Source organism: Notothenia rossii (genome assembly GCF_949606895.1).
Source record: "Notothenia rossii genome assembly, chromosome: 5".
Classification (NCBI taxonomy): Eukaryota; Metazoa; Chordata; class Actinopteri; order Perciformes; family Nototheniidae; genus Notothenia; species Notothenia rossii.
This window is the reverse complement of record NC_136903.1, coordinates 10,547,748-10,574,741: the sequence shown is the minus strand read 5'-3', so window position 1 is coordinate 10,574,741 and position 26,994 is coordinate 10,547,748. Positions and strand designations below refer to the sequence as shown.

Genomic DNA, 26,994 nt, shown 5'->3' with positions numbered 1-26,994 from the left:
AAAATAAAGAATTATAAACGTTTCCATTCTTTAAGGTTGATTAATAATACAGCCATGCTTATAGTCTATATGAGCAGTCTTGGGGAAAGTAAACACAAGAAATCCTTAAATTACATTTGTTTGTATGCATTAGCATTGTAATTGCAGCACACACCGCTATGAATGATTGGGTATGTTTTTTTTAAATGTGTTATGCAATACTGCTGCACTTACCTGCATCGTAACCCGTCTGATCATCAATCAGTGTGTTAATATAACTGATTTATCTTTTGTTCTTTAATGTTATTTTTTGTATACTCCTTTACATATGTTTTGAACCACGATAATAACAACAAACAGCCATAGAAACAATTACAGCAAGCGTTTGTTAAAAAGCTGGATAACATTTACATTATAGTAGGGGTTAAAATGTTTGAATTAAGTCCAACATTATAGTCGTATTTGCATAGAGTTGTTTGGGTTTGACTCGGCAAAACCTCTCAGTATGAAGTCAACAACATAAGTAAAGCGTCAGGGTTCAAAGTTCATGCTCTTTAATAAATAAATAACTTGGTTTACATCCATGGTCCAGGCAGGCTAGATAACAGCACATTGTATCCACACACATGGATCTGACAGCAGAACGCCACAGTGTCCCTCTCAGTGACGGGAACCATATCCCACTGCTGGGATTGGGCACCTATGGAGACCCTCGAACGGTAAGAAGGATATGATATGCGTGTTTTTAGATCTGTTTTACTAATGACAGCTTCACCAAAAGGACTCTCTATAATGCCGGAGTTTTTTTCTTGTAATGATTAGATCATGTTTAACAGAGAAATGTCAACACAAAGTGCAGCGCGAGTCAATCGAATAATGAGTCGGGTCAAATAATGTATTCATTTTATTTTGATTTACAATAGACACCCAGAGGCACAGCACTTGAGTGTGTCAAGCTGGCCATAGACGTGGGTTACAGGCACTTCGATGGAGCATTGGTGTATTTCAATGAGCATGAAGTTGGTCAAGCCATTCGAGAGAAGATTGCTGATGGAACCGTTCAAAGAAAGGACATATTTTACTGCGGGAAGGTAATACGATTTGTCATTCTTCATTCTTCAGTGGTGTTCACTATATTTCAATCTTGTATAACTAGTTCCATGTTACTTTTCTCAGCTCTGGAATACATTTCATCCACCAGAGTTGGTGAGACCAGCTTTGGAGAGGACACTGAAAGCCTTAAAACTAGACTATGTGGATCTCTACATTGTTGAACTCCCTATGGCCTTCAAGGTACTCCATTTGATCTCAGTTCTTTTAACAACCAGCCCTTTAGTGTCTGAACATTGACCTAAGGTAGTCACACTGGTAGTGTTTAGTTTAGATAATGCTCTGATTTACTCTGTCAGGTTTGAAAAAGATAATATTGTAAAACTATTTGAAATAAAAGATAATAGATCTAGAAAGTATGGCAACACACACAGCTGCATGCACAATCTAATGTTTATTTTTAGTTATATGCACTAGATAAGATACCAACACAATTGTATCAAACTGTTATATTTATGCATTGTAGCTGCATAACACGTGTCAAATGTGGCTCATGGTTAGTTTAAGGTTACAGAAAAGATAAGACAGCCATGTCGAGTATGTTTGCTCATGAACTCAAACTATCCGGCCCAGTTTATAGTTGGTATAAATCAGATATGTGTTGAGATGTGAACTTAACCAAAGCTGAAGCCAACTGCACCACACTCCAACATTGTACCGAACATGCACAAATATAGACCAAAGCACTATTATTTATGCATTGTGTGTTAATGCAAAATAATGAATTTTGCTTAAATGTTAGCCTGGAAAAGAGTTCTATCCAAAAGACCAGGATGGAAAACACATCTACCACCACACAGACCTCTGTGCAACATGGGAGGTGAGTTCCATTCAATTCCCAATTTCTAAAATGCTTTAACATCCTGCATAGAAACGTCTGGATATGTTAGTTTCATGACAAGCCAAGATTCATTCAAAGATCTGTTTTTTCTGCTCAGCTGTGCTTCATATGCGACTCAACTCTCTCAGTACGTCTGTGAAGATAATCACTATCAGTCAGAGGATGTAAATCTTTTTCTCTTCAACAGGCTTTAGAGGCTTGCAAAGACGCAGGGCTGGTGAAATCTCTGGGAGTCTCCAACTTCAACCGCAGACAGCTGGAGCTGCTGCTCAACAAACCTGGCCTCAAACACAGACCTGTATCCAACCAGGTGACCGCCACTGACATCACAGAAAGCATAGTATTACAGTAGTAAATCAGTATGTATTAAAGACCATAAGCAAGAGGGAAGATATATATATTTTTAGATATATGCGAAAGATCCCACATTGGACCAAGTGTAAGTAGCTGGTAGAGCTGTGTGTTTTCTTTGGGTTACTTGTATGGTTTGTTTTGAACTCAACAAACCTAGATCTTGTAACAATAGTCAAAGACTATATCATAATTCATATTTCTTTAGCTTTATGGTGTTAAAATGAGTTAATATTTCCCCTCTATGCCCACTATTATTCTGGCTTGTAGCGCAAAGGGTGCTGAAGTAATGTAACGGTTTTCTTCCTAAATTATATATTTTCTTCTCACTTACCTGTAGGTTGAATGCCATCCATATTTCACACAGCCCAAGCTTCTGGACTACTGTCGTCAGAATGACATAGTGATTGTTGGCTACTGCCCAATTGGCTCCTCCAGAGATGCCTCCTGGTAAGAGATATGCACTTTTCACTGAAAGCTGGTGTTTTTTCATGTGTTGTTCTGGTACTGTATTCATATATGGATAACATTTGAGTTCAACAACACAATCGTAAAATGTTAAAATGTTAAAGTGGACCTATCATGCTATATTTGAATAATATAGTGTAGGACCATACCTATATAAGGCATATTTATACTTTTTATTTTTCAAAATACCAAACAGATCATGCATTTTAGCCATTCCTCATTTCGCTCAATTTAACACTGTCTTTGCATGGGCTGATTCTGTGAGAACAGCACCACCTACAGGACTAGCATATGTACTACAGCGTCTCCAGCGCTTTCGAACGGCAATGTCCGTGGCTGTCTCCTCCTGATTGGTGGAGTTGGCCCAATAGCCGTAGCGCCACTTCTGTGACGTCATAGAAGTGTTCAAATCTGGATCAGTCTGTATCAGATCCGTTGCAGCCCCTTTTTAAGAGATTTGGGTATGGAGGAAAATAGAGAGGGTTGTGTTTTCTGACACTTGTTGAGTTCCCTGGAACACCGGGGACACGTGTTCATGTATAAAAGACGTACAAAAGTGCATTTTGCATGATAGGTCACCTTTAATATAGAACAAAACATCTCTGCCACGCGTCAGCATCGTTTAAACCAACAACATTATTTCTGTCACCAAACCATTAACACAGCGATGCGACACCTAAACACTTTGATAAACGTCTCTCTCTCTGGTTTTGTATTTTCCTCCTTCTCTGGTTTAGGGTGAATGTGAAATGTCCTCCCCTGCTGGAGGACGAGCTGCTTGTATCCATTGGGAAAAAATACAAGAAGAGCACGGCTCAGGTGGCTCTGCGCTTCAACGCCCAGAGAGGAGTGGTCGTGATCCCCAAGAGCTTCAGCCCCGAGAGGATCAAACACAACTTCCAGGTGGGTTTACATAAATACCTTTTCATATATACATATTTATTCATTTTTGTCAGCACAACAAGTTATTATATTTATTTTAGATAGTAATCTTAAATGTATTTATATTATTTCAGTAAATAAAATCATTTATTGTTCTAGATATTTGACTTTTCACTCACTGCGGAGGAAATGAAAGCCATTGAGGCGCTGAACAAAGATATCCGCTTTGTGGAGCTGCTGATGTAAGTATAAGCTTTAAAAGAAGTATATATTTAAGTGCGAGTTGAACCTAAAACTGTAACTATATTATATATTGTGTTTTTCTGTCTAAATACTGTTTTCAAAAGGACAAACAAGTCCACATCATTATGCTCGGAAAGCAACTTTTTCGTTGTTTCAACACAGGTGGAGCGACCATCCAGAGTACCCATTTCATGATGATTATTAATATGATGAATGACTCTTTATAAAACAAAGTATTGATTGACTGATTTTGATTTTCAGCATCTTTATTTCACCATTAAAGTCTGGTACATGTCAACAGTGAACACTAGAGGGCTCTAGCTAACAGTAAATGAAAAGCACAACATACTGTAGGATAACATTTAGCTCAGATGTTTGATGACGTCAAGTTGTCTCATGCAGAATTTGCTTAGGGTTTACATAATATAAAAACCAAAAACATGTATTGTCACTTACAGCTGAATTGAAATAGACGCAGCGTCTGCTTTAAATAAGGTTTGGTTGAAAAATAAGACTGTGTGGAAAGAATGTTGATGCACTGGTTTGCTGAAATATTGATAGAGGTTTGTCTTTACAACAGTTGGCTACAAATGGCCGAATGATCACTATACCAGTTTACAGGAACATTTAAAAACAATCCAGGTAATGCTGTGTTAGAGCAAACTACACAGATATAGAACAGGTAGTTATGTTAGTCAAAGAGTAGATAAAGTAGAAAGAAAGCTATTTACTGTAGGGGAACAAAGATGTCAGCTGTGCCGAATCTCCAAAATAAAGAACATCAGTAGTTGTAACAAATTCAAATCTGTTTGTTTTGTTGTGCAATGTGACAATGAATGATCATTGATTTCTTAGATATAGTGTAACTGGAAAGGGGAAACATTTGTGAATATTGAGGATTGTGCAGGATGGATTCCAATATGTTTTAGTATTATACTTTCAAAATGACTAAACAATTAAATAAGAGAGTAAAATTAGACAAAAGGCCCATGCCAGTTCATATTTATGGACGCATGATATACATTCTCAAAATAAACATCCTCTAAAGGAAGAACATTTACTGGGCGTAGCATTCTTATTTGTTTGAGCCGCAGTTTCTGTTTAAGTCTTCCAGATGCAATAATCAAATATTGAAATTGAAGGCTCCGTTGTTGCACTGTTTAAGCTAAATCTAACCATAACACCCTGTCAAGAAGGTTCAGTTCAAATAACCTAGAGTCCAAACTATTTACAAAAATGTGATGTTATTAATGGGGGTTGCAGGTATTTACTTTTTAAGTGTCCGGAGTTTAAAACCTGTGTTGTCCTGCTGTCCAAACACTTAAGCCCAGGAGGAATTTAGGTTAAAGAATGTTGCTGAAAGACATCTGTGTGGTAACGAAGCAGAGGGGTGTGTGTTGTTTATTTTTATCCAATCCACCATTCTAAAACATCTATTCTAATTAGAAAGATAAACCTCATACTATACAAAGATAGAACAGAACGATGAACTGAGGGTGTCAACACTGTAAAAACGGACATTCTCTCACTGACCTGTATTACTGTTGGTTAATTTCGACAAACTGAAATAAAAGAGGAAAAAATTGATACTTATGTATGCAGAAGTAAGAATAAATATAGAAGAGCCATAACTAAATGAATGCATCTTGTTAAAAATAATTATTCACCATGTTTATGACTCCTATGCATTAAACAGAATCTTTTTAATGTTTAATGATAGTAAGATTTTTTGAAGATTACACACACCAGAACAAATAATCGTGCAAAAATATAATAGCAGCTGAACCATTTTAGGGTAGTGTTACATGAATGTGTTTATTGATTCTTCTTGTGCATAAGTAAAAACAGCAACCCGTCTGCCGGTGTTCTTCTTTAAAAGCACACTGTGGCCGTTTCTCAATCTCGAGGATGCTGGCTTGGTAGTCGCCTACTTCCAAGTCACTTCCTTCAGAAACGAAGCAAGTATGCTTCCAAGCCACGGCTTCGGAAAACGAAGAAGAATGGAACAGGCTAACAAGTGTGCCACTCTCTCTAATGGTTTCAACATAAACTGTACTAAAAATAAATACCTCACAATGTCTATCTAATCATGAACTTGCTTTATTTTCACGGAACATATTTTTGGTGATAACAAATGTAACAAAGTAACATATCTACCAACACATGTTCTACGCCACTACATACTTACATTTAAATGTGTGCTGGGGTTTTTGAAATTGGTCCGTGCGCAAAGCATTGTGGGGATTTTAAGGACGCGAAGTCTACCCATGTGCAGCCTCGAAATTTCCCCCAAACCAAGGATGCGGCCTCGGTGGAATTCCAAGTATGCTGGACATTGGAACGTTCCCGCTGCGCCACTTGGTGACGTAGCATCCTTGAAATATTGGCTTGGAAGCCAGTATCCTCGAGATTGAGAAACGGCCTCCTTAATCTTTGTGTACACACCTTTTACCTACTTTAACTATCATGGCCAGTTCCCTCCAACGCTGGCATTAAAAAAAAAAGGTTTTTTCTAAGCAGCCAAAAGCTATGTACTTTGTAGTTAGTGGCTTTATGCATATTAAGATATGTTTAGAGCATCAATCTCTCATGTCCCCTATGAGCAGTGATGTAAGAACCTTTCACTTATCAGTAAACCACTTATTTGACCAGGCCTCGCTTGAAAAGGGTTTGAGTAAATATTTGTATGTGCACAGTTGGTCATTTTATTTTGCAGAAACTTTAAAGTGGGCGGTCTATTAATCTTGTCAGCCATCCAACATTTTGGTTTTACAAACATCGGGTCAAATCAAAATATCTGACGCAGTTTTTTTCCACTGACCGCAGGTAAACCAATTTTATTGCATGCAGTCTGGTCTAATATTAATCATTAACAAGCCCCGTGAATGAGCTCCTGCACTGCTGCTAATTTTAACTTCCCATTCCTGCAGACTCTAAAACAGATGATTTTACGCATTTAATTTAACCGACACATTTGAGTTTGATCAGAAGAGATGTACCATTAAGAGTACAATCTGAGCAGTGAACTGTGTCCGTATCGAGTCATAGAACAGCAGGAAGCAGAGGAGAGAATGAAGAATTACAGGTCAATAATGAACCGCCTTGAGTTGTTGGTTTGTCTTCCTTTATCTTATTTTGTACATCCTTGGACTTTTGCAAGCATGACGATTGATCTGGATGAGCTACTAGCTTCCGATTTCTAAGAAAGAAACAGTTGTACAATGAGAGTTTAAAGGTCTCCTATTATACTATTTTTAGGCATATAGTATAGGTCTCAGATATATAAAAAAAACATGTCAATTAAGTGTTTTGCTCAAAATACCAAACAGATCAGGTTTTATTTTCTGACACTTTGTGAGTTCCCTTACACCAGTGGTTCTCAAACTTTTTCTGTCATTCCCCACTTTGAACAGGTGAGCCTTTTCAAGCCCCACCTGTCCCTCATCGCTCCAATAAAATCGTTCTATAACAATATATCTATAACAAATAACATTAGTTCAAAAACAGAGAAAATCAATAACAAATAACAGTTCAGAAATAGAGAAAATAAAATTGCAATGGTGTCAATCCTTGCCTCAAATGGGCTGAATTCCAAACATATAGAAAAAGGGCCTACTATGCAATTGTCTTATCAATGATAGGCAAAGCTTAAAATTGTCAAATGTATTTCAATAACATCAAGTTCTAAATCTTATAACAAATCACATCAGTCAATAATAGCAAATACAATCAATAATAAATAACATCAGTTCAAAATTGAGAAATTCAATAACAAATCAATACATTCAGGAAATACATTCAGCAATGCAAATGACCAATTGAGTGCATGAGTCTCATCACTGGATTATTAGTGACTGCAATGAGCCTGTTTTGCACTACGCATCTTTTCAAAACGCGGTTGCAGGCTTGATAATGCCACTCTCAAGTCGTGCTCAATGTTGAGCCTAGATCTGTATCTTGTTTTCAGTGTTGCAACAGTTGAAAAGCCCATTTCACAGAGATAAGATGTGGCGAAGGGAAGAAGAATGTGCACGGCTCTCTGCCCAATGGTTTCAGTTGTGTGTGTGAGCAGGCTCGGATTGGCCATCGGGAGATTCGGGACTTTTCCCGGTGGGCCGCTGCCGTTGGTGGGCTACTACCTTCGGTGGGCCGCTGGCTCTGGCATAGGTGGGCCGTGGAATTTCACACGGCCCACAAACACCCGCCGTTGCGAGGCTCTGGCGCAGCGGCGCTGTGAAAGTCCACCGCCATTGCGAGTCTCCGGTTGTAAACAGTCCACTGCCGCCCGCGAGGACCCACGTTCGATTCCGGCCTGAGGTCCAAAAGGTTTATTAAAAAAATAAATAATAATCTCCCGTTCATCGCGTCCATTCGCGACCCACCTATCACATCTCTGCGCCCCACCAGTGGGGCGGGCCCCAGACTATGAGAAACGCTGCCTTACACACAGGGGACACATATTTATGTACAAAAGCCATCAAAAAGTGCATTTTGCATGATAGGAGACCTTTAACTGTTAATTAAAAGGACCACTGAATGTTTTTTGTTGCACCTCCTTTTTAAACAACATCCACAAAAGTTGTTTTCTTAAATTACAACTGAACCAATATTTTTTATTTTATTGTAAGTTATCCATTTGGTATATCTGAGTTACCATACTCAATCTTAAAGGAAGATTTACATTTCGAAGTGAGTTACTCACTTTCTTGCGATAAGTTACAAGGGTTAAGAAGATAGGTGTTATTCTTCTCAAATAAATGCAAGAAAGTGCTAAACGGGAAAGATAGTTTCATAAATGTACAAATGAAATTGTAGCACTTGTGAGGTTATTAATTTATTCAACAAAATGAACATTTGGATTGTTGAGCTCCTGCTCACACACGATCTTCAACAACACACGAGATTTGAATTTTAATAAGTTACTTTATAGAAAAAAGGGACTAAATATTTGGAGACACTTATTTTAGTAATTCCTCTGTAACTGAATAAACAGATGTGTTGTTCAGTGTAAACTGCCACAAATCTAATGTCAAGCCGACAGCTTTCTTTTTATAGAAAGCTAACGTAACCGTGTCTTGAATTATAATTTGACTTAAGGTGGGGGATGGGGAGTTTACAAAAAAAAAGGCCTCACCCTGAAAGATTTCAGACAGCAGAAGCACATCCCTCCCCAACCTCCATAAAGACCCTCTGGATTGTGACCTTCTAACAAACGCCATGAACCGGGTCACTCTGGACCCCTGCTGTGGGAAAATGTTCTGAATGGGCTCCTGGGTCTGTGGGGGGAATAAAGACTCCTTTCCGGGGGCTGAATTAAGGATGTTTTTGGAGCAGGGGCTTCATGAAGCAGGAGTGATGTTTTAATTACACTCAGGCAGGAAAGATCACTGAAATTTGGGAGACATTTTTAGCAATTTTGGTACACACATTTTAGTTTACATGCTTTGCAAACGATGCTTTTCTGTCTGTCTCAGAAACAGATTAGATCATCGCACATTTGCATACACATGTGCATGCCTGATATATAATCTAAGGGGCCACCTAAACACAAGTGTGACCAGTCTCCCCTCCATTCTCCCGGGTTGCTCTCTGGGCAGAAAGGCCCTGGGAGAATGTGTGTGTCAAAAGGTTACGCAATCAGCCCACCATGCTGAGACAGCACAGACCTCTAGTGTGCTGTGGGGAGTGAGTGTGTGTGTTTGTGTGTGGGGTGTCTGAATGGAATTGGATAGAGGAAGGGGGGGGGGGATATTCGGCGAGGGAAAATCTCACTGCACGGGCTGCACTAGTTTCTCAGATCTCCGCCCCTCCTTGAATGTTATATAGTGAAACCTAAAACGCCAGCAGGCCCGTATTTGGTGGCCCACTCTTTCCCTGAGGCTGTCATAATGAAAGGTGAGTGCATTTGAATATCAATTATGTGACATAGATAGAAGTTGAAACTACTTTTGAGATACAATGGATATATTCATAGACATCCTACATTGTTATTTAATTGTTTATTTATTGGCTCAATGGAATTTGTTGTTTGAAACTTGTCATTTTGAGTTTTCCTGAGCAAAAAACAATGCATAATTTTGTCCTGCTAAGGAAAGGGATGAAGTATTAAAACATAACCGATGTTCTCCAGAGCAGAAACTGTATGCACGAGAATCAACACTTTCATAATTTTGTTTTCATATTGAGCAAATGTGTATGCAGCACAGTCCATTGCATGCTGAGATCATGGTGTCCAGTGCTGTTATTAGAAAGCAGATTAAATGTGTTGTTGATCCAAGACAAGAGTTGCTTGTTGTTGCATCCTCAGGCACAGATAATATAATAAGCCATTGCAGCTCATTTTGCATTGTTGCATTCAGATTAATTACATATCAGAGAATATGGCTTCTCCTGAGCTTCATCACGTGAAACGTGGATGTTGTTTTGCAATCGAAATGTTTGCTTGAACATCAATAGCTCACCAATTTAGACACGTGACAACATTTTCGGCAGGAAATTCAAACGGATAATTGAAGGAAAGGTCTATATCAACATTTAAGACAATATGCATGACATTTTCTTCACAATGTATGCCATTCCCCTTGTTTTGTGTGTTTTGTATCATGTATCATTTTAAACCCTTATGTAGATTCAACATCAAATGCTGCAGTCTTTGTTTTTGCGTACAGGTAGACGTGAGACATTGAACCCAACCAACCTTATGTAACTGATTTGAGTTATGCATTAGCCTGTTTTATCCAACTCTCGTAGCCTCAGGGTACGGGATATTGTGAATGTGTAACTCTGAGCTGCACATGATTACAAGAGGCGCCATTATTTCTCACCCCAAAGACCTTTGTCTTCTGCTCTTTTAATGTCTAACTAGTCTATCCCTTTAATCTTTTGTGGCTTTCCACTTTCACCTCAATATCAATGTGGACTCTACTTATCTCACTTAAGGTCACTCACTCTGGTGAACTTGAGATGCACATATATTTGGATTACTACCAATAACAAAAGACGGTACCACAAGTAGTTTACATTGACAATGAATCAACTGGCTATAAGAGAAAAATAAGTTGCTTGCAATGACGAACCCACAGAGAACGATAAAGGCACTTCTCTGTGATTGGTCTCTCTTGTCCCATGCTACACACTTCCACTACTTTCATTTGAGCTGGTTGCTTTTCTGTAATCTTGCTGACAAACAAACCAAACAAAACAATATAACCTCCTTGGTGATTGTAATCATCACCAACCTCATTAGTTCCCTGCAGCTCTACAAAGTGTCAGAGGCTCTTTCAGCCCAATTGCTTTGTTTTTGCGGTCCACATTTTTACTGTTCTGGTTCACTGTCACAACTCTTATTACCTTTCTTTTAAAGACACCAAAGACAGTTGTTGATGAGCAAACAAAGAAATCGAATGAACTCACAATTCTCTATCTGTTCATGCACCAGCCGTGCACATGGTGCACCATTTGGCAGCTTAAGAGCGGCATGACCGGCTTTTTCATTAGAGATTAACCTCAAGGCTTTTTTGAGTTTATTTTTGAAGTCATGTTGAACCTTTGAGAGGATCTCTACCAAACCCCATGTTAACAGGTTTTGGAGGGTACTACATATGTGGAATAAGTGGTATATAGGCCTTGTGTGACTCCACAGGAGTGCTACATTGCCTTAAGTGGCAAATAGTAACATCCTCATCTCTGCTTGAGGCTGGAAACTGGAGGCTACTAACAGGATAACACATCAAAATCTCTTACAAAACTGTCAGCAGCCATGTGGCATGATGGGTAATGGAGGCACCAGGTTTTGGCAGGAAGAAAATGGCATGGTATAAAGAAAGACTGTCCATTGTGTGCCGGGCAATGTTAAAGGAGTTTAAGGCTCAATCTGTGTTTTAAGGGCCATTGGTTTATTAGAATAAAAACTGAGCACTCAATGTCCAGTTAAGTCAGCCACACATTCATTCAATCCTTCAATAGGTCAGTCTGTCAGTCACTCACTCTGCCAGTCACTTGCTCAGTCAGTCCACAGCTCCTCAGAGAGAGGTTAAGTTGGCACTGTTTCCTGGGATAAAGCTCTTCTGTTTCTTGATGAGGTCATTCTCAATCTTTGCATATTTTCTCACACGGTGCCTCTTCTGGGACTATTCTATTAGCGTATGTGTATGAACATGATTTCAGCCTGACTATGTTACTATAAATAGTGCTAATATTAAGTCTCACCTATTTAAAAAGGACTGTTTGAAGTGAGGCATTTGGCCCGTGTGTTGAGCTTCCCAGCATTCACAAAGAAACTGTGAAAAAGTGAGGTAAACTGTGATCTGGCTGCGAGACCAGCGAGGATTCTCATTTGCCAGCACAGAGCGGAGAGCGGTGGGGCTCCTTGGGCTTTTGTTGCCCCAAGACTTCATTCCCACCAAGTACCTCCAGAAAACAAGGGGCTCTATTTTTACCTCCGGCCACAATTTGGCTTCAGTGCTGGAGATTTTTGGCTCTTAAAGAGGGGTCCAGCCTCCAACCTCCAACCTAATGCACACAGCACACACAGAGTCACACTTGTGCTCCACCTCTGCTCTTTGCCAGGAGGAGCACATTCCTTAAGGTGGCTTCAAACAAGGCTGTTGTCTTCAGAATTAAACTCCAAAAAAGAAGACAGCTTTATTGGTCCCGTGAGACAAGGGACGCGCAACATATGCAAAGCATTAGTTTGTGTGCATGTCTGAAAGATAAAGAAAGGTTCATGACCATACGTATTCTTGTAAATGAATAAGTTTGAGCACGTTTCCTGCAGACTGACAACCAATCCATTTGAATTGGGACTGCAACAGCCATCATGCCTGTGAGAGAGCTAAAAGGGTGACAGAGGGACTGGTGAGGGGCCTGTTAATGCAAGCTGACAGGAGTGAGCACAGTCAGTGAGTTGTCTGTTTCCTCCACAGAGAGAAATTATTTCAGCAACAGTGGCCCCAAAACAGGGTCTGGCCGAGGGCTCGACTAACTTCTAACGTTGTCACGTAACATCAAGCCATTACTGACCTCATCCAACACAGGAAGAGTTGTGACAGGAAGAGTAGTGACATAAATAAAACATTAGATCTTGTAAACAAAAACAGGCATATTTGGCACATTTCATACACGATGGGAATTCTCCTTAAGAACTAGCCAAGGTCCTGAAAATCCTCCTTCTCACTCCAGGTCTTTCACTTAATCTTCAAATAGGTCCCTATTTATATGTATTGACCCGGAAGGACCAATTAAAGAAAACTGTAAAGCTTCTCGAGGACTATTGTGACATTTGAAGCTGGTTCTGTTTTCCTATATTAGTGAATAAGGGGATTTCATTTCTTGGGTTTTATGTTTTTCAGTTCTGAGAGTATGCATGACTGGTAGCTGCATTTTAAATTAGCTGGAGCCTTATAATAGGATGCACATTTAGGCTCACTGAGCAAATTGAGCTTATTCAAATTATTTTGGATGATGAAGTCTAAAAAAACATGTCATACATTTTTTTTCCATAACCCATTGCCTACTTTTTCATGACTTGCTTTGTGTGAACTGTGACAAAAGAGGTATTCTAAAACGTCAGCTGAATCATATTGGGATGATATGGTCAGATCACATTATCCTTTGACAAAGGTATCAAAAGCAATTTTGCATTACAAACAAACAAAATGAGTTACTTAAGTTCTTGTTTTACACAAGTATAGAGCTTTAACTGATGTGAATAGTGATGACACTAAAACGTCATCATTTTGATTTTTCCGATTTTGTTCACATTTACCATATTTAAAAAATGTCTTCAGATGACATCATCACCAGTTATGGAATTCAATTATTTTCTATTCAGATAAATAGTAACTTTTTGAAATAAATAAATTACAAACAGCACTTTACAACTTCTACTATGAGATTGTGTCCTTAATTATTTGTCAAAGGAATTTCAATTGAAAAACAAGGAATCAGTTATGCCTCTGAGATATATGAAATAATGATAATGCCATTTGCAACATTACTTCTTTGTAATTTCCTTTTCCACTCTTTCCCTTTCTTCCCACAGGGGACACGGAGGACACGGAGGACATGTCCAAAGTGGAGCCCTCCAATGGGCTCAGCAGGCCCCTGGACATCGTGCCCAGCACAGAGGACAAGTTGATAGAGAGGGGTCAGTGGAGCAACAAGATCGAGTTTGTTCTGTCAGTGGCCGGAGAAATTATTGGCCTGGGGAATGTCTGGCGTTTCCCCTATCTATGTTACAAGAATGGAGGAGGTGAGTGCTCAAATACTTCTCTCTGGCATGTTTAACACAAAAGCTTTTGTATTTGTTTTGTCATACATATCTTGATTTACTCCAAACATAAGTCTTCCAGAAGATCCAACTTTGCACTGATTGCAATTGTAAAGCAGCACAATTAAGCTTCTGATTAAAAATAATAGCTAAGTTACACACGCTAATATATAATCTATTCCAAGGAGATTCATTGATCAATGAGGGTCATAGTTCACAGAAAAGAGCCAGACTCATTTGGGAAGCTAGTTAGCTTAGGTGTGGCTAATGGCTGATAAGAGAGAGCTCACTGACAACACATAAACAATACAAACATTGTATCAGTTATGTCTGACAGGCAGTAGAAGTGTGTAACTCTCTTGTTAACCACATGAAGGATTTCAGATTATTCGACCAGCATAAGATTTTGACAATTTATATCTTTAAATATTCTCTTTACAATACTTTAAATTAATGCATCAGTATCTTCTACTCTACATGGTTTGAGAGCATATTAAAAAAAGGTATTAGACTAGTGAACTGTTCCTTTAATCTATGTGCTTATACAGGGGCCTTCTTCATCCCATACCTCATCTTCCTGTTTGCTTGTGGGATCCCGGTCTTCTTCCTGGAGACGTCTCTGGGTCAGTTCACCAGTGAGGGAGGAGTCACCTGCTGGAGGAAAATCTGCCCGTTATTTGAAGGTACCCATTTTATTAAGAAATATAATTAAATGGATATTTAATGTTGTCGAAACACAAAGTTTATAGCTTCACAGCATGCACTTCCAACAATTATTTTAATTGGCGGAAGCATCCATCTTCATGATGATTAGAGCGTTAAAATGTAATGATCTAATGATCGCAGTATGCATTTTATTCTGAAACAGTTCGTTTTTTGTGCACCACACTTGTGACAACATCTATAAATGTTCACAATTGTATATATTGAATGGAGAGGAATTTCCGATATGTTAGGATCTGTGTGCTCATATCCTTTTCAGTGTACATGTAGTGCGTTACGGTTGGCTTTAGCGTCTCATAGCTGGTTTTCTTGTATTTCTTGCCCTTTTAACAAACAACTTAACTACGCGCATCAATAATACCACATTTTGGTAGCAATATTTGTTGATCAGCAACATTTATGTGACTGCTCTGAATAATACATGTTTTCTTTGATATACAAAAGTAGCCTTATGTAGTTATTGTCCAGCCTTTCTGAGGACATTGCAGAGTTTCATTTATGGACATAGTCTTGTAAGAAAAAAAACCCACACACAATTGTAACCAATTCACCTTTTCCTGCAACCCTGACATGGTTTATGAGGCATTTAATGCACGAAAAATTGATTTGCAAACATTTGATGCATAACTCACAAGCCAATGTAGTATACAGTTGTTTTATGCAATCCTATTAACTGGTGAAATAGACTCATAATATAAATGGATTACATGGATTTTTTTCATGATTGAGTTACTCCAATGATGGGGAATTTAGCAGGCTTTATCAACTATCACATTGTTGACAGGTCATATCAGCCTGTTTGACACTCTTTGTGTGTGTGCATGAAGCCTCGACAAATGAACTCTTTGCACACTCGCTTGCTAAAAAAGCTTCTAAACTTTCACGTCGACATCACTTTATTTTAGTTTGGCGAACATTGCGTGAGTAGTTTTGCATAAACACATACCTGCCATGGATGTATAATAATGATAATACCTGCACGCTTCTGGGTGTTCGGCCGAAAAGACTCCCGCAAGTGACGAAAACAAGGATAAACGTTCCGGGAGGGACCAAGGGATTAAACATGAGAGGGGGGAGAAATTAGTAGTTGAGGCGATATATTTGTTGCAGCATGGGCGTCACTTTGTTAGACAAAGTGGTGGGGACAATTTATAGAGATTTAACATCAGCATAGCAGAAGACAAAATACGCCCCTCCCCTGGGTATTGAACCTCGAGCACCTGCATGAAAAGTCAATCCATAGACCTCTGGACCACCGATGTGTTTTTAAAGTTATTAACGCTCAACCATTTTGTTTATCAAAAATTGCCCTGTAGTGTAGGCCTATCCTATTTTTATGTTCACCAATTGCATGCCAGAAAGCGGTATTGGACATCTAAACTACATATACAAATATTGTTTACTTGTTTTATATAAATGAATGTCCCACACAGCCTTTTATTTATCATATTCAGGCCTGGTTCAGGTTGGTTGTATGTTAGACTTCTTGTAAAAGTGTGTTATTTGGCTTGACTAAATGCTTTAATCGCTGAACATCTTTTTTCATTTTACTTGAAAGGTTGATTCATAAACTTGATGTTTTGTTTGTTCCAGGTGTGGGTTATGCCACCCAGGTGATTGTTGGCCTGCTTAACATCTACTACATTGTGGTGTTAGCGTGGGCCCTCTTTTACCTGTCCAATTCCTTCACCTGGGATCTACCCTGGGCCTCCTGCAACAACACCTGGAACACAGGTGAGCCACAGCAAAAATCCTGCTCCTGCTAGACATACTGTGACAAACACATTAATCAGGTGTCTCCATCTTTGCATGCTTTATGGAGGGTTGAATACATATTCTAACCATATGTGATGGATCGGTGATCTGTCTTTCCAACACATAGACTAGTAACTAACAGACTATATCTGAACAACAATGGATTGCCATGACATTAAAATAATGAATACTAATTCCTTGTCTTTTCCTCTTGAGCCATCATAATGTTGATGTTTTTCAATGTTATTGGATGGATTGTCAGGACCTTTAATTCCCTTTCATGATGAATTGTAATAACTTTGATGATTTCCTGACTTTTCATCTATTGCAATACTTCAGGTCAAATGTTGTATTTGCCCAATACGTTGGATTATGAACAAATACTGTACCTTAAAAGCGATTGGCTATTCCATCAACTCCAGCTTTACTTTTTGTAGTTCAAGCTAGCATATGTTAGCATGATAACACCTCAAGCTATGTAAACATAGTCGCTAAATTACAGCACGTCAACATGGCTATACATTTATAGTGGTGTTTGTTTCTAAACTACCTAAAACCTTTTCCCCTGGCGTTCCCCTTCACCATTCAATTAATGCATAGTTTAATTTCATCTTATATGGAGTGACTGTTCATGCACCATTTCGCTCCTTCGCCTCAGAGGTGGCATTGTTTCGGTTGCCTGTGTGTAACTTGGAAACAGACTAGCTTGGATTTCTTCACAGCATTGAATGTCTTTCTGTCTTTCTTTTCATTCAAGATTCTTGTATGGCATTTCAGAGGGGGAATAGCTCCATCAATCACCATGAGAACACCACCTCTCCTGTCATTGAGTTCTGGGAGTAAGTGCCTCTTTTTTTGTTAGTCTTGTCCTCAAATGGCCTTATGGTGCCAAGGAGTTCACAAGTATTTAACTTTAGCAATTTATTCTTGAATTACATCCTGTTTTTTTAAATGTATGACTGTTAGACTAGATACAACAATAACAACTGGTTCCAAAGTATTGTAATTTTACTACAAGGTCTTTTGAATTGCTAATTTATAGGACAAGAGGAAAATAGTGTGTGTGTGTGTGTGTGTGTGTGTGTGTGTGTGTGTGTGTGTGTGTGTGTGTGTGTGTGTGTGTGTGTGTGTGTGTGTGTGTGTGTGTGTGTGTGTGTGTGTGTGTGTGTGTGTGTGTGTGTGTGTGTGTGTGTGTGTGTGTGTGTGTGTGTGTGTGTGTGTGTGTGTGTGTGTGTGTGTGTGTGTGTGTGTGTGTGTGTGTGTGTGTGTGTGTGTGTGTGTCAGGCGAAGGGTGCTGAGAATTTCCTCAGGTATTCATGATATTGGCTCTCTGAATGGGGACCTGGTTATCTGTCTGGCCGTAGCGTGGGTCATCTGCTACTTCTGCATCTGGAAGGGAGTCAAGTCTACTGGCAAGGTAAATCCATATATAATAGCTCAATATTCACATAGGAAAAAGAGAGTATTAGTAGACAATGGCTTATTCTGTGGTAGGATCCTTATTTAAATCAGCTTTTTATGCAGGAAGTGTTGGGTTGATTCAAGTTGCAGAAGGAATTAATAATGCACCAATTGGGCAGCTAGAGTTATCAGTTTAAGACACACCCTTAACAACTAAAAATCCAACATACCAAACATAAATAGTAAAGCTTCAACTTGTGCAAACACTTTTGAAACATTGTCACATACAAACATCATTTACATTTAGCATAAAAACATTATCTGAGAAGGAAGAATGTCGTTTTGTATACGTCTTGTAGGCATGTCTGAATGAAACATGTTGCTATGTCCCTGCAGGTGGTTTACTTCACAGCCACTTTCCCTTATGCCATGCTGGTGGTCCTGCTGATCAGAGGGGTCACGCTGCCAGGAGCTTCCATAGGAATCTCCTACTACCTCTACCCCGACCTGCAACGTCTGTCTGACCCACAGGTAGGGAATGTCATTTCAGACATGCATAAATGAATGTTCACTCTAACACATGCAGATCTGACTGAAAAAGACGATGATCTCATTTAAATCAGCGTTTCAATGCTTTCCGAAATAAGTGTATTCCCTAATCTTAAAATTGGTAAAAACTGTTAGAGTATTGCCTTGAGAAAAACAGCTCTACATATCAATTCCACACAGCATTTTTACGAACTTGAGTCACTAAAATGTTTCAGAGAAAGACAAACTCGTCATCCCACACTCCCTAAAGATTACGCTTTGCTATCAGGATTGCAATATCAACCTAAATTGTCCAAACAACATTAGTGGTCTGTTCTTAGCTTGTTTCGAAGCTTCTTCCCAGGGGGAACAAAATCAGATATTGCAAGTTTATTGACACAGGATGTGAATCCTGTCTCGGACGTCTTACTTACTGCTCTCGCACTGAACACAAACCAAGCTTACTTTAAGCAGGTTAACAAACAACACCGCCGCCAATTTGTCTAGAGCGGACAATGTCATTTAATAATGTGTCCAGCAGATTGCCAAGGACTTATCACTGCTGAGGGAACGAGAAAGGATTTAGAAATGGGCTGCTAACAGGGACTTTACAATTTCTTCTTTCCTTGCCGCGAGATTGCAACCAGTGTGAACATTTAAAAGAGGGGCCCTCTTAAGTCCCTCTCAGGACTCAGGGGATGAATACAAGTTCTGTGTGTGCAGGCCAAGACAATCTAGGCTGGTGCAGTTTGTGCTTTGGGACTACCTGCCTTTGTGTCGTGTTGTGTCCAGAGCTTGTGTTTGTTGGTTGGACCACCAGTCAATCGGATCTTCGGTTCTGGCTGCTAACTATCTAAAACATGCCCCAGTGCCCCGGGAGCACTCTGCCAGAATTGCAAGCATAAAGAAAAACCTCATTTGAATTTTGAAGTGAGAGTAAGTGTTAAAAGAGGGTGGAAAGTGCTTCACTTTATGCCTCGGGGCGACGGAGATGGATAAAAACGTTGCTGTGTGGGTGGGAGGGTAAAGAGTTTTGACATTTGATAGATGCTTTGTGAGTTTTCTACAAGATGAGAAGGTATGATTGGAAATAACTCTTAAAATATGTACATGGAGGCTGTCTGAGATAACACTTTATGAAGTAATTGTTTTAAATCTTTTCCCCATTATATTGCTGAAAAAAATCGCCCTGTCATTTTTTCTCCATCCCTTATTATTCTATTTGTCTGAGCTCATAAAGCCGTGACAACTAATTTATAAGGAAGCTGGTCTGGTAACAGAGACATGAATACAGTCAGTCTGAATACATGTACAGTGTTTCTTAAAAATAAACATTTACAAGTTGGCTCTTGTACTTTCAGCATTACATGTTATCTAAGGGACTTTTCCAATTCAACAAAACTAAAACATTAAATGTTTTTTGAGGGTTGTAAAGTGTGGATACTTCCCCTTTTTTCACCGTTTCATTTATCTTGTTTCTCTTCTGTCCTTAGGTATGGATGGATGCTGGAACTCAGATCTTCTTCTCGTATGCCATCTGCCTGGGTTGTCTCACTGCCCTGGGAAGCTACAACAAATACAACAACAACTGCTACAGGTAAGGACTGAAATCATAATGCACCAACAATTCTATCAACTGCCCAACAATACTTCTCTATTCTGTCATCACAGGGAAATGTAACCTGTGTTTCATCCTTATACTGCCATTACTGCACAGTTGACAATATGATTGGTACAATTTTGTTACCATTCTTAACCCTGCAGGGGTGTCAAACTCAAGGCCCGGGGGCCAAATCCGGCCCGCGTCTTCATTTTATGTGGCCCCACAAGAGCTTGCAAAGAATATAATATGTTTGTTATACGGTTACATGGCGATTTACAGAAGCACATTGCCCATAAACTACATGTCCCACAATGCATCTCAAATTAAAAAAAATTTCTAAGATTTTATTTTATTTTCAAAATGTCACTTTTTATTTAGCTTTTCTTTTAAAAATCATTTTGTGACGTTCTCACTGAAGAGACTTGCAATTATTTGCCATAGACTTCTGCTTTCAGACCGAGTTAATTATGAAGTTATTACCCTATCCGATAATAATCCAATGCAGAGGCAATAATGTAATATAATACATTATTTTATATATATTAAATATGTACATTTATATAGTCTTAAAGTTACAACCGGCCCTTTGAGTGCAACCATAATGCGAATGTGGCCCGAGATGAAAATGAGTTCGACACCCCTGCTTTACCACATGCCGTTTCTAATCATAACATGTCCCTCTGTGTGTTATGTGCAGGGATTGCCTGTCCCTCTGTTTCCTGAACAGTGGCACCAGTTTTATAGCAGGGTTTGCCATCTTCTCCATCCTGGGCTTTATGTCCTATGAGCAGAACGTGCCAATCTCAGAAGTTGCTGAATCTGGTTGGTTATTATTTGTATAGTATTAGGTACTACTGTTATGTATGATATCCTTATACAGACTGTCTGAGACTTCTTTTCCTACTGATTTAAATTATTTTTTAAAAGATATGAGTCATAATTCATTTTCCTCAGCCTGTCAATGGCCTCTATGGTTTAGTGATATTGATGATATATTTTCATAGCATTCCATTGAGCATGTATGACCAATTATAGTTATTTAAATCTCATCTTTTACATTTCAAATCTGTCTAACTCAGGTCCAGGTTTGGCCTTCATAGCCTATCCTCGTGCTGTGTCCATGATGCCTTATCCTCCTCTGTGGGCCTGCTGCTTCTTCATTATGATTGTCTTTCTGGGACTGGACAGTCAAGTGAGTCCGACATACTGTAATGCTCCTCACACACAACAGAGATAACAGAGATTGCTACATTTCACTATTTCTATTGTAAACATAATTCTTGCAAAACAGCATTGAATATTTATAAAGACCAATTTGCACAGATCTCTTTAAATGTTGTTTTCGTGTACATGTTTTGGGTAAGTCAGCAGCACACATGGAAAAACAAACATATCTAGACTCATATATACAAATGTCTACTTCTTGTGTCTTTCCTGATCAGTTTGTGTGTGTGGAGAGCCTGGTCACAGCCATGGTGGACATGTATCCCTCCACCTTCCGGCGTAAGAACCGCAGGGAGCTCTTCATCCTGGCAGTGGCTGTGGTGTCCTTCCTCCTGGGGCTCATCATGCTGACAGAGGTTTGGGACTTTAGTGTTATTATTTTTAACATAACAAGATATTACACATTAAGCTAGTAATCTTGCCAAAAGGAGACAAGAGAAGGTGTAAACCCCTAGTTTGTGTGCAAAAACAATTTATTTCAAACCGGGTTTCAGAATAAGCATTCAGAGATTTAGTGTTTCTGCATGACGCTTCATTTCATGCTTCATCTCCCGGGCTGTATTTAGGGATAATAAGCAGAACAGTGGGGAGCCTCTAGTGCAGTTAGGCCGAGGGCAGTTGCACCACAATCTTTATTTTTCAAAGTAATATTGGGCAATCATAGTAAAGATACGTTAAAAATAAAATGCTATAAGAATGTAAATAGGATAATAAATGCTGACTCGGTTGCCCTGGTGGCATCTTAGGCCTTTTGTTTCACACTTAGGTAAAGACTTTCTTGTCTTTGCAATTCATAAAACAAACCAAACTCATTTTAAAAACGAAACTGCTTATTTCTACTTAGTGCAGTTTCCTTTAAAGTTTAAACCCTCATTTGATGTAGACAGCAGAGCCTTTCCTCCTGTCAAAACAAGTGTTACTATAAGTGTGTATTGTTTTAGAATTTTCATCATAACAATAGAACTGCCAATTTACGATTTGCAGAAATGTCTTCAAGTACAGAATGGATGATTGGCCTGCATAGTATAAAGAGTCAGTCTTTCTTGTATACTTATAGGGTTATTAACCCATGTCTGTCTCCACAGGGTGGCATGTACATCTTCCAGCTCTTTGACTACTACGCAGCCAGTGGGATGTGCCTGCTCTTCGTGGCTATATTCGAGACTGTTTGCATTGCTTGGATTTATGGTGAGAGTGTTCGGCAGGCTATTTGGGAATGCATAAAGGGGGAATTTGAAAGACAAAGGCTTTATTCTCACAAGGCTCTATTCATCCCAGTAAACAGTGCCCTCTACATTCAGCCAATCAAGACCAATCTACTTTTTTCCTCACATTGGAGCCTGAGAGCATTTTATTTTTTGTTAGCTGGTTTATTTAGGGAATAATAAGAATCCCAATTAAGTAGACTTCTTTATTAAGCAGTCATGACATATATTGTGTCTTATTGTTTGATATTGATGTAATTGTATGTGTTTGCTTGATCTCCCCCTGATCACAGGTGCTGACCGTTTCTACGACAACATTGAGGACATGATTGGTTACCGGCCCAGCCCTGTCATTAAATACTGCTGGCTTTATTTCACCCCTGCAACTTGTTTTGTGGGTCTCATTCATTTTCAATATGCATGCTTTCACACTTCTCTCTTAAAGCATGAGCAGCCTCTGCTGGCCATCGTGGAAAATACCATTTGAATTAGCAAAATATCACAAATGATTTGATAAAGCTATCAGAGAAGGCATCGAATTTAAGATTAATGGTTATTATCAGTGATTTTGTATTTATTTAGTGGTATTTTAAATATCAGTAGTGTTGTATCAACGTGCATCCGTACAGAAGCGTGAAATGTCTCTGTTTCTGTGTTCAGGGAACCTTTGCTTTCGCCTTGATCAAGTACTCACCTCTGAAGTACAACAATGAATACGTATACCCATGGTGGGGCAATGGGATAGGCTGGGTCCTGGCTCTATCCTCCATGCTGTGTATTCCCGTGTGGATTGCAGTGAAACTGTACAAAACCCCTGGAACCCTGAGAGAGGTACGTTTCTCTAAAAACTGCATGTCCTTGGTGCAAATCAAACAGAGGAACGAAAAATAGGATTACAGATAATTGGGATTGTGTTAAAGCTCCTCTCATAATTTAGTTTCTGTATTGGCAATGGATCACATGATTATGTGTTTGTAAAATGGGTTGCTCTTAGTAACAAATCCACAGAGATGATCACCCAATACTCCAAGGAGCATTTAATCATCATAGCGTATTGCTTTGCTTTCATAGCTTTACGGTCGGGTTCAGTCTCACTGCTCTCTTTTTTTCCCTGTAAACACTACCAGCCCAGCACAAAATGGCACATAAACAAAGATAGCAAAAAGCTGAACATACTGTAACCTACTGTACAGGAGCTAAAGACATATCTCCCTGCTGGTGGAGACCCTAACAGAGATCAAAGCAGGGGGAATATCGGACTTTTGTTGGGAGGACAAAGATTGGTACTTCCTGGATAAGCAAATATGTAACTGTTTGCTCCCATTAACCTTAACAACTTTATAAAGGTTATACTGTGTCAATATTGTGTTTGGAGCCAGTTTCCCTTTTGATAAATAAGAGTCATTAGAGTCATGAACCGTTTGTTTTTTTAGCAACAATTATTAGTCTAGTGATCAGGGACTTTGCCAAAGAGCCATAATGCTCCTGGTTAAAAGTGTGTATGCTTCCATGTATTGCATAACTGATTTTGAATAATCTCTTTGATATTGTAAATAAGAACAGTTTAATGAGAATGATTGATGTTGGTTACTATATATTGCTGTTAATATGTGGTTTTAAAATGAATATTCGTTGTTTTTTCAAACGCATTACTGACATAAAGCAAGTTTTCCTACATTTTATACATCTTCTGTTCACAGCGCCTCGTTTTCTTGACAACTCCTTCCATCGACTTACCGAAGTCGAAGCAGGAGCAGGCGAGGCTGCTGGCCATCTTCGCAGCGGACGGCGACAGCCTCCATCAGAAATCACCTCCCACCAAGGAAGGATACTTCCCCGTTGATGAAAAGGAGTCGAACTGCTAGAGACATGAGGTTTGGTTTCAGAGCCTTGAATGGGGTCAAAGGTCATTCCTTAGCCTTGACACTCTGTCTGGCCCCATCCCAACTTCCCTTCAATACCTCACCAGACACAGCGCAGACTTTAAGAGTCACCTGACCTGTTACTGCTGATCTGCTGCTGGAGCTTTTCTCCTTTTGTTAACAGCATGACGGCGTCAGCGTTCTTAAAGAGTAACACTTATTTGGGTACCATCTTGTTGCCAGTAGCAGAGTCATATTTACACTTGAAAATTGCAGCCATTGTTGTTTCACAGTGGCTAAGAATTTACATTGATTGTGTTTGCTTTCTGAGGAAGCCTTTTTTATGTTTAGCTTGTTTGACATTCCAGTTACTTTATTGATTATACCAGCTATCTGTTGCGGAGGTGTCACACGAATAAAAGCTGTGTGTTTGAATGAACTTCTGCTTATAGAGTGCAAGCGTGTTTCATCCATAGATTAAATAACGCTGACAGCTATGTTTTTACTCTATAAAAAGATTGTTATCATCTCAGGATGTTACATATTTTAATTAAAAAACAAAATCATACTAATAATAACCAATGCGTGAGAAAGCAAGGATTTGAAATGTATATTTAGTAGAATTCAACTAATTTTTGCTGTTCAATATGTTTATATTTCTGGTGCAGAACAATGCTGATTTGCATGAATGTTACATGCTTTTTTTCAATATTCAGATTTTTGACATGATTTTAATTTAGTCACTTTTGCCTTATCTCTAATGCATTGAATTGTTTGAACTTAAAATGTGAAGTGCCTGGAGTTGACAGCTGTGCTGCTAATAATATGAACAAAGCACGCTGAGAGGAGGGTTTTATTCCAAAATGAACATCTCTCTTGTCTTCTCTTTTTCTGCGGTATAGTAATGAACCTCTGCATGTGTTTTTTTAGATATTGGAATGAGTATATGATCATGTGTTGCCAATAGGGACTACTTTTACATATATAACTTTTATATACTATGATAAATGATTTTTTATGAATGAATATAAAACACTTATACTTATACATGAACATTTCAATATATGTATGTATTTTTTGGGACATGGAGTTTGATATTGAATTCATGCATGATCTTAAATCCTCATATCTCCCTTGCTATCAGGTAATTAGGTTTTAGGATATCGAAACTTTAGATTTAAATCACAACACATTAAACGCATTACTAATTTGCACCTTGTATAAAATAAATAAAATAGATATATATTTTATCTTTAGGCAGTTGTGGTGATTGAACAACATTTAAAAGTCTAATGTTTCTTAGAGCCTTTATTCCATTAAAAAAAGGATTTTAAGTATTGTGAGTTTTGCCATCTTAGTGTAATGTATGTTCCATAATGAGATACTTTCAATGATTATGGTAGACATGTATAGACAAAACTATGCTGTGATGTCTGGACTTGCTTTTTGTTTCTAAATGAGTATTACTATTTTCATTTGAAATGTTGATGTAAACTTGTTAGTCATATATTCATCGGCAGGCTGTGTGTCATTAGCAGGGTTCTTGAATAAAGTAGGACAAATGTTTTCCAAGACAAAACAAATCTGTTGCTTTTTAAAGAGGTTATTTATATCCAGTAGGGCTTTGAGCTGTCATGTTTTCACTTCTCAAGGTGTGGAAATCTCTGGAAAGATTGTGGATTGCCCGGGGTATTCCCTTTTAATCTTCTGACAAGATTCAGCAGTGGCGATAAAACAGAATGTATCTCTCAATTTAACATTTGGTGAAGTATTATAAGCAGAATTCTGGAGTGAAACACCGTGCTTCTGAGAATCAATTATTTTATGTAATAACAGGCAAGACTGTTGCTAAAATATTAAAAGTTAATGACTTTGTGCACAATTGAATTTAAGAATCAAAAGCCTCAACTACACAAGATATTACCAGACTTTCATCAACATTAAAGTCTATTTAGTTTAAGTTACACATTTTGATAATTAGGAAGTATATTAAGGACTAATTATGAAATATTTCCTTCAAGAAAGTCAACTATTTAGAAAGTAAACATGGTATGAAAAGCTATGCTAATCTCGGTGCTGATTGATGTTTTCCCTTTCATCACAATACAAAAGGATTTAAGGAGGTGTGGATGTTTGTGCTGCAACTCCCTGAGGACAAGATTTCTTCAGTAAGATGACAACAATACAGCAGCCTCAAAAACAAAAGGCAACGTGTGGAGGGCCTCTTGTGGGATGAGCAGCTCCGAAAAGTTGAATACTGTTATTGAATTGTTTCGTGGCTGTTTTTAGATTACAAACAAGAAGAATGATTGAAACGGGCAAAGGACAGACATCCGAACCACACACACACACACACACACACACACACACACACACACACACACACACACACACACACACACACACACACACACACACACACACACACACACACACACACACACACACACACACACACACACACACACACACACACACACACTAGGCTACAGCCATGTGTATTTTATTATGTGAAGCACTAAATGGTTTTAGAAAAATATCGACTCTTT

The 26,994-nt window shown here is 38.7% G+C and overlaps 2 protein-coding genes across 2 annotated transcripts; both read left to right on the top strand.

Moving 5' to 3' along the window:
• The first annotated feature begins 539 nt into the window (after positions 1-539).
• Positions 540-4,122, top strand: LOC307039021 (aldo-keto reductase family 1 member D1-like). The gene is made up of 9 exons (XM_079680766.1): positions 540-698; positions 903-1,070; positions 1,156-1,272; positions 1,832-1,909; positions 2,118-2,240; positions 2,622-2,731; positions 3,487-3,652; positions 3,791-3,873; positions 4,037-4,122. The coding sequence occupies exons 1-9, from the start codon at positions 606-608 to the stop codon at positions 4,077-4,079; spliced, it is 981 nt and encodes a 326-aa protein (XP_079536892.1). The 5' UTR covers positions 540-605; the 3' UTR covers positions 4,080-4,122.
• Positions 4,123-9,615: 5,493 nt separating this feature from the next.
• slc6a13 (solute carrier family 6 member 13) lies at positions 9,616-26,028 on the top strand. The gene is made up of 15 exons (XM_079682764.1): positions 9,616-9,769; positions 13,917-14,126; positions 14,693-14,827; positions 16,461-16,601; positions 17,380-17,461; positions 17,907-18,039; positions 18,420-18,554; positions 20,045-20,148; positions 20,852-20,976; positions 21,234-21,346; positions 21,597-21,734; positions 22,464-22,566; positions 22,877-22,977; positions 23,244-23,414; positions 24,284-26,028. Exons 1-15 carry the CDS (start codon positions 9,763-9,765, stop codon positions 24,446-24,448), a joined length of 1,863 nt encoding a protein of 620 aa, XP_079538890.1. The 5' UTR covers positions 9,616-9,762; the 3' UTR covers positions 24,449-26,028.
• The last annotated feature ends 966 nt before the right edge of the window (positions 26,029-26,994 follow it).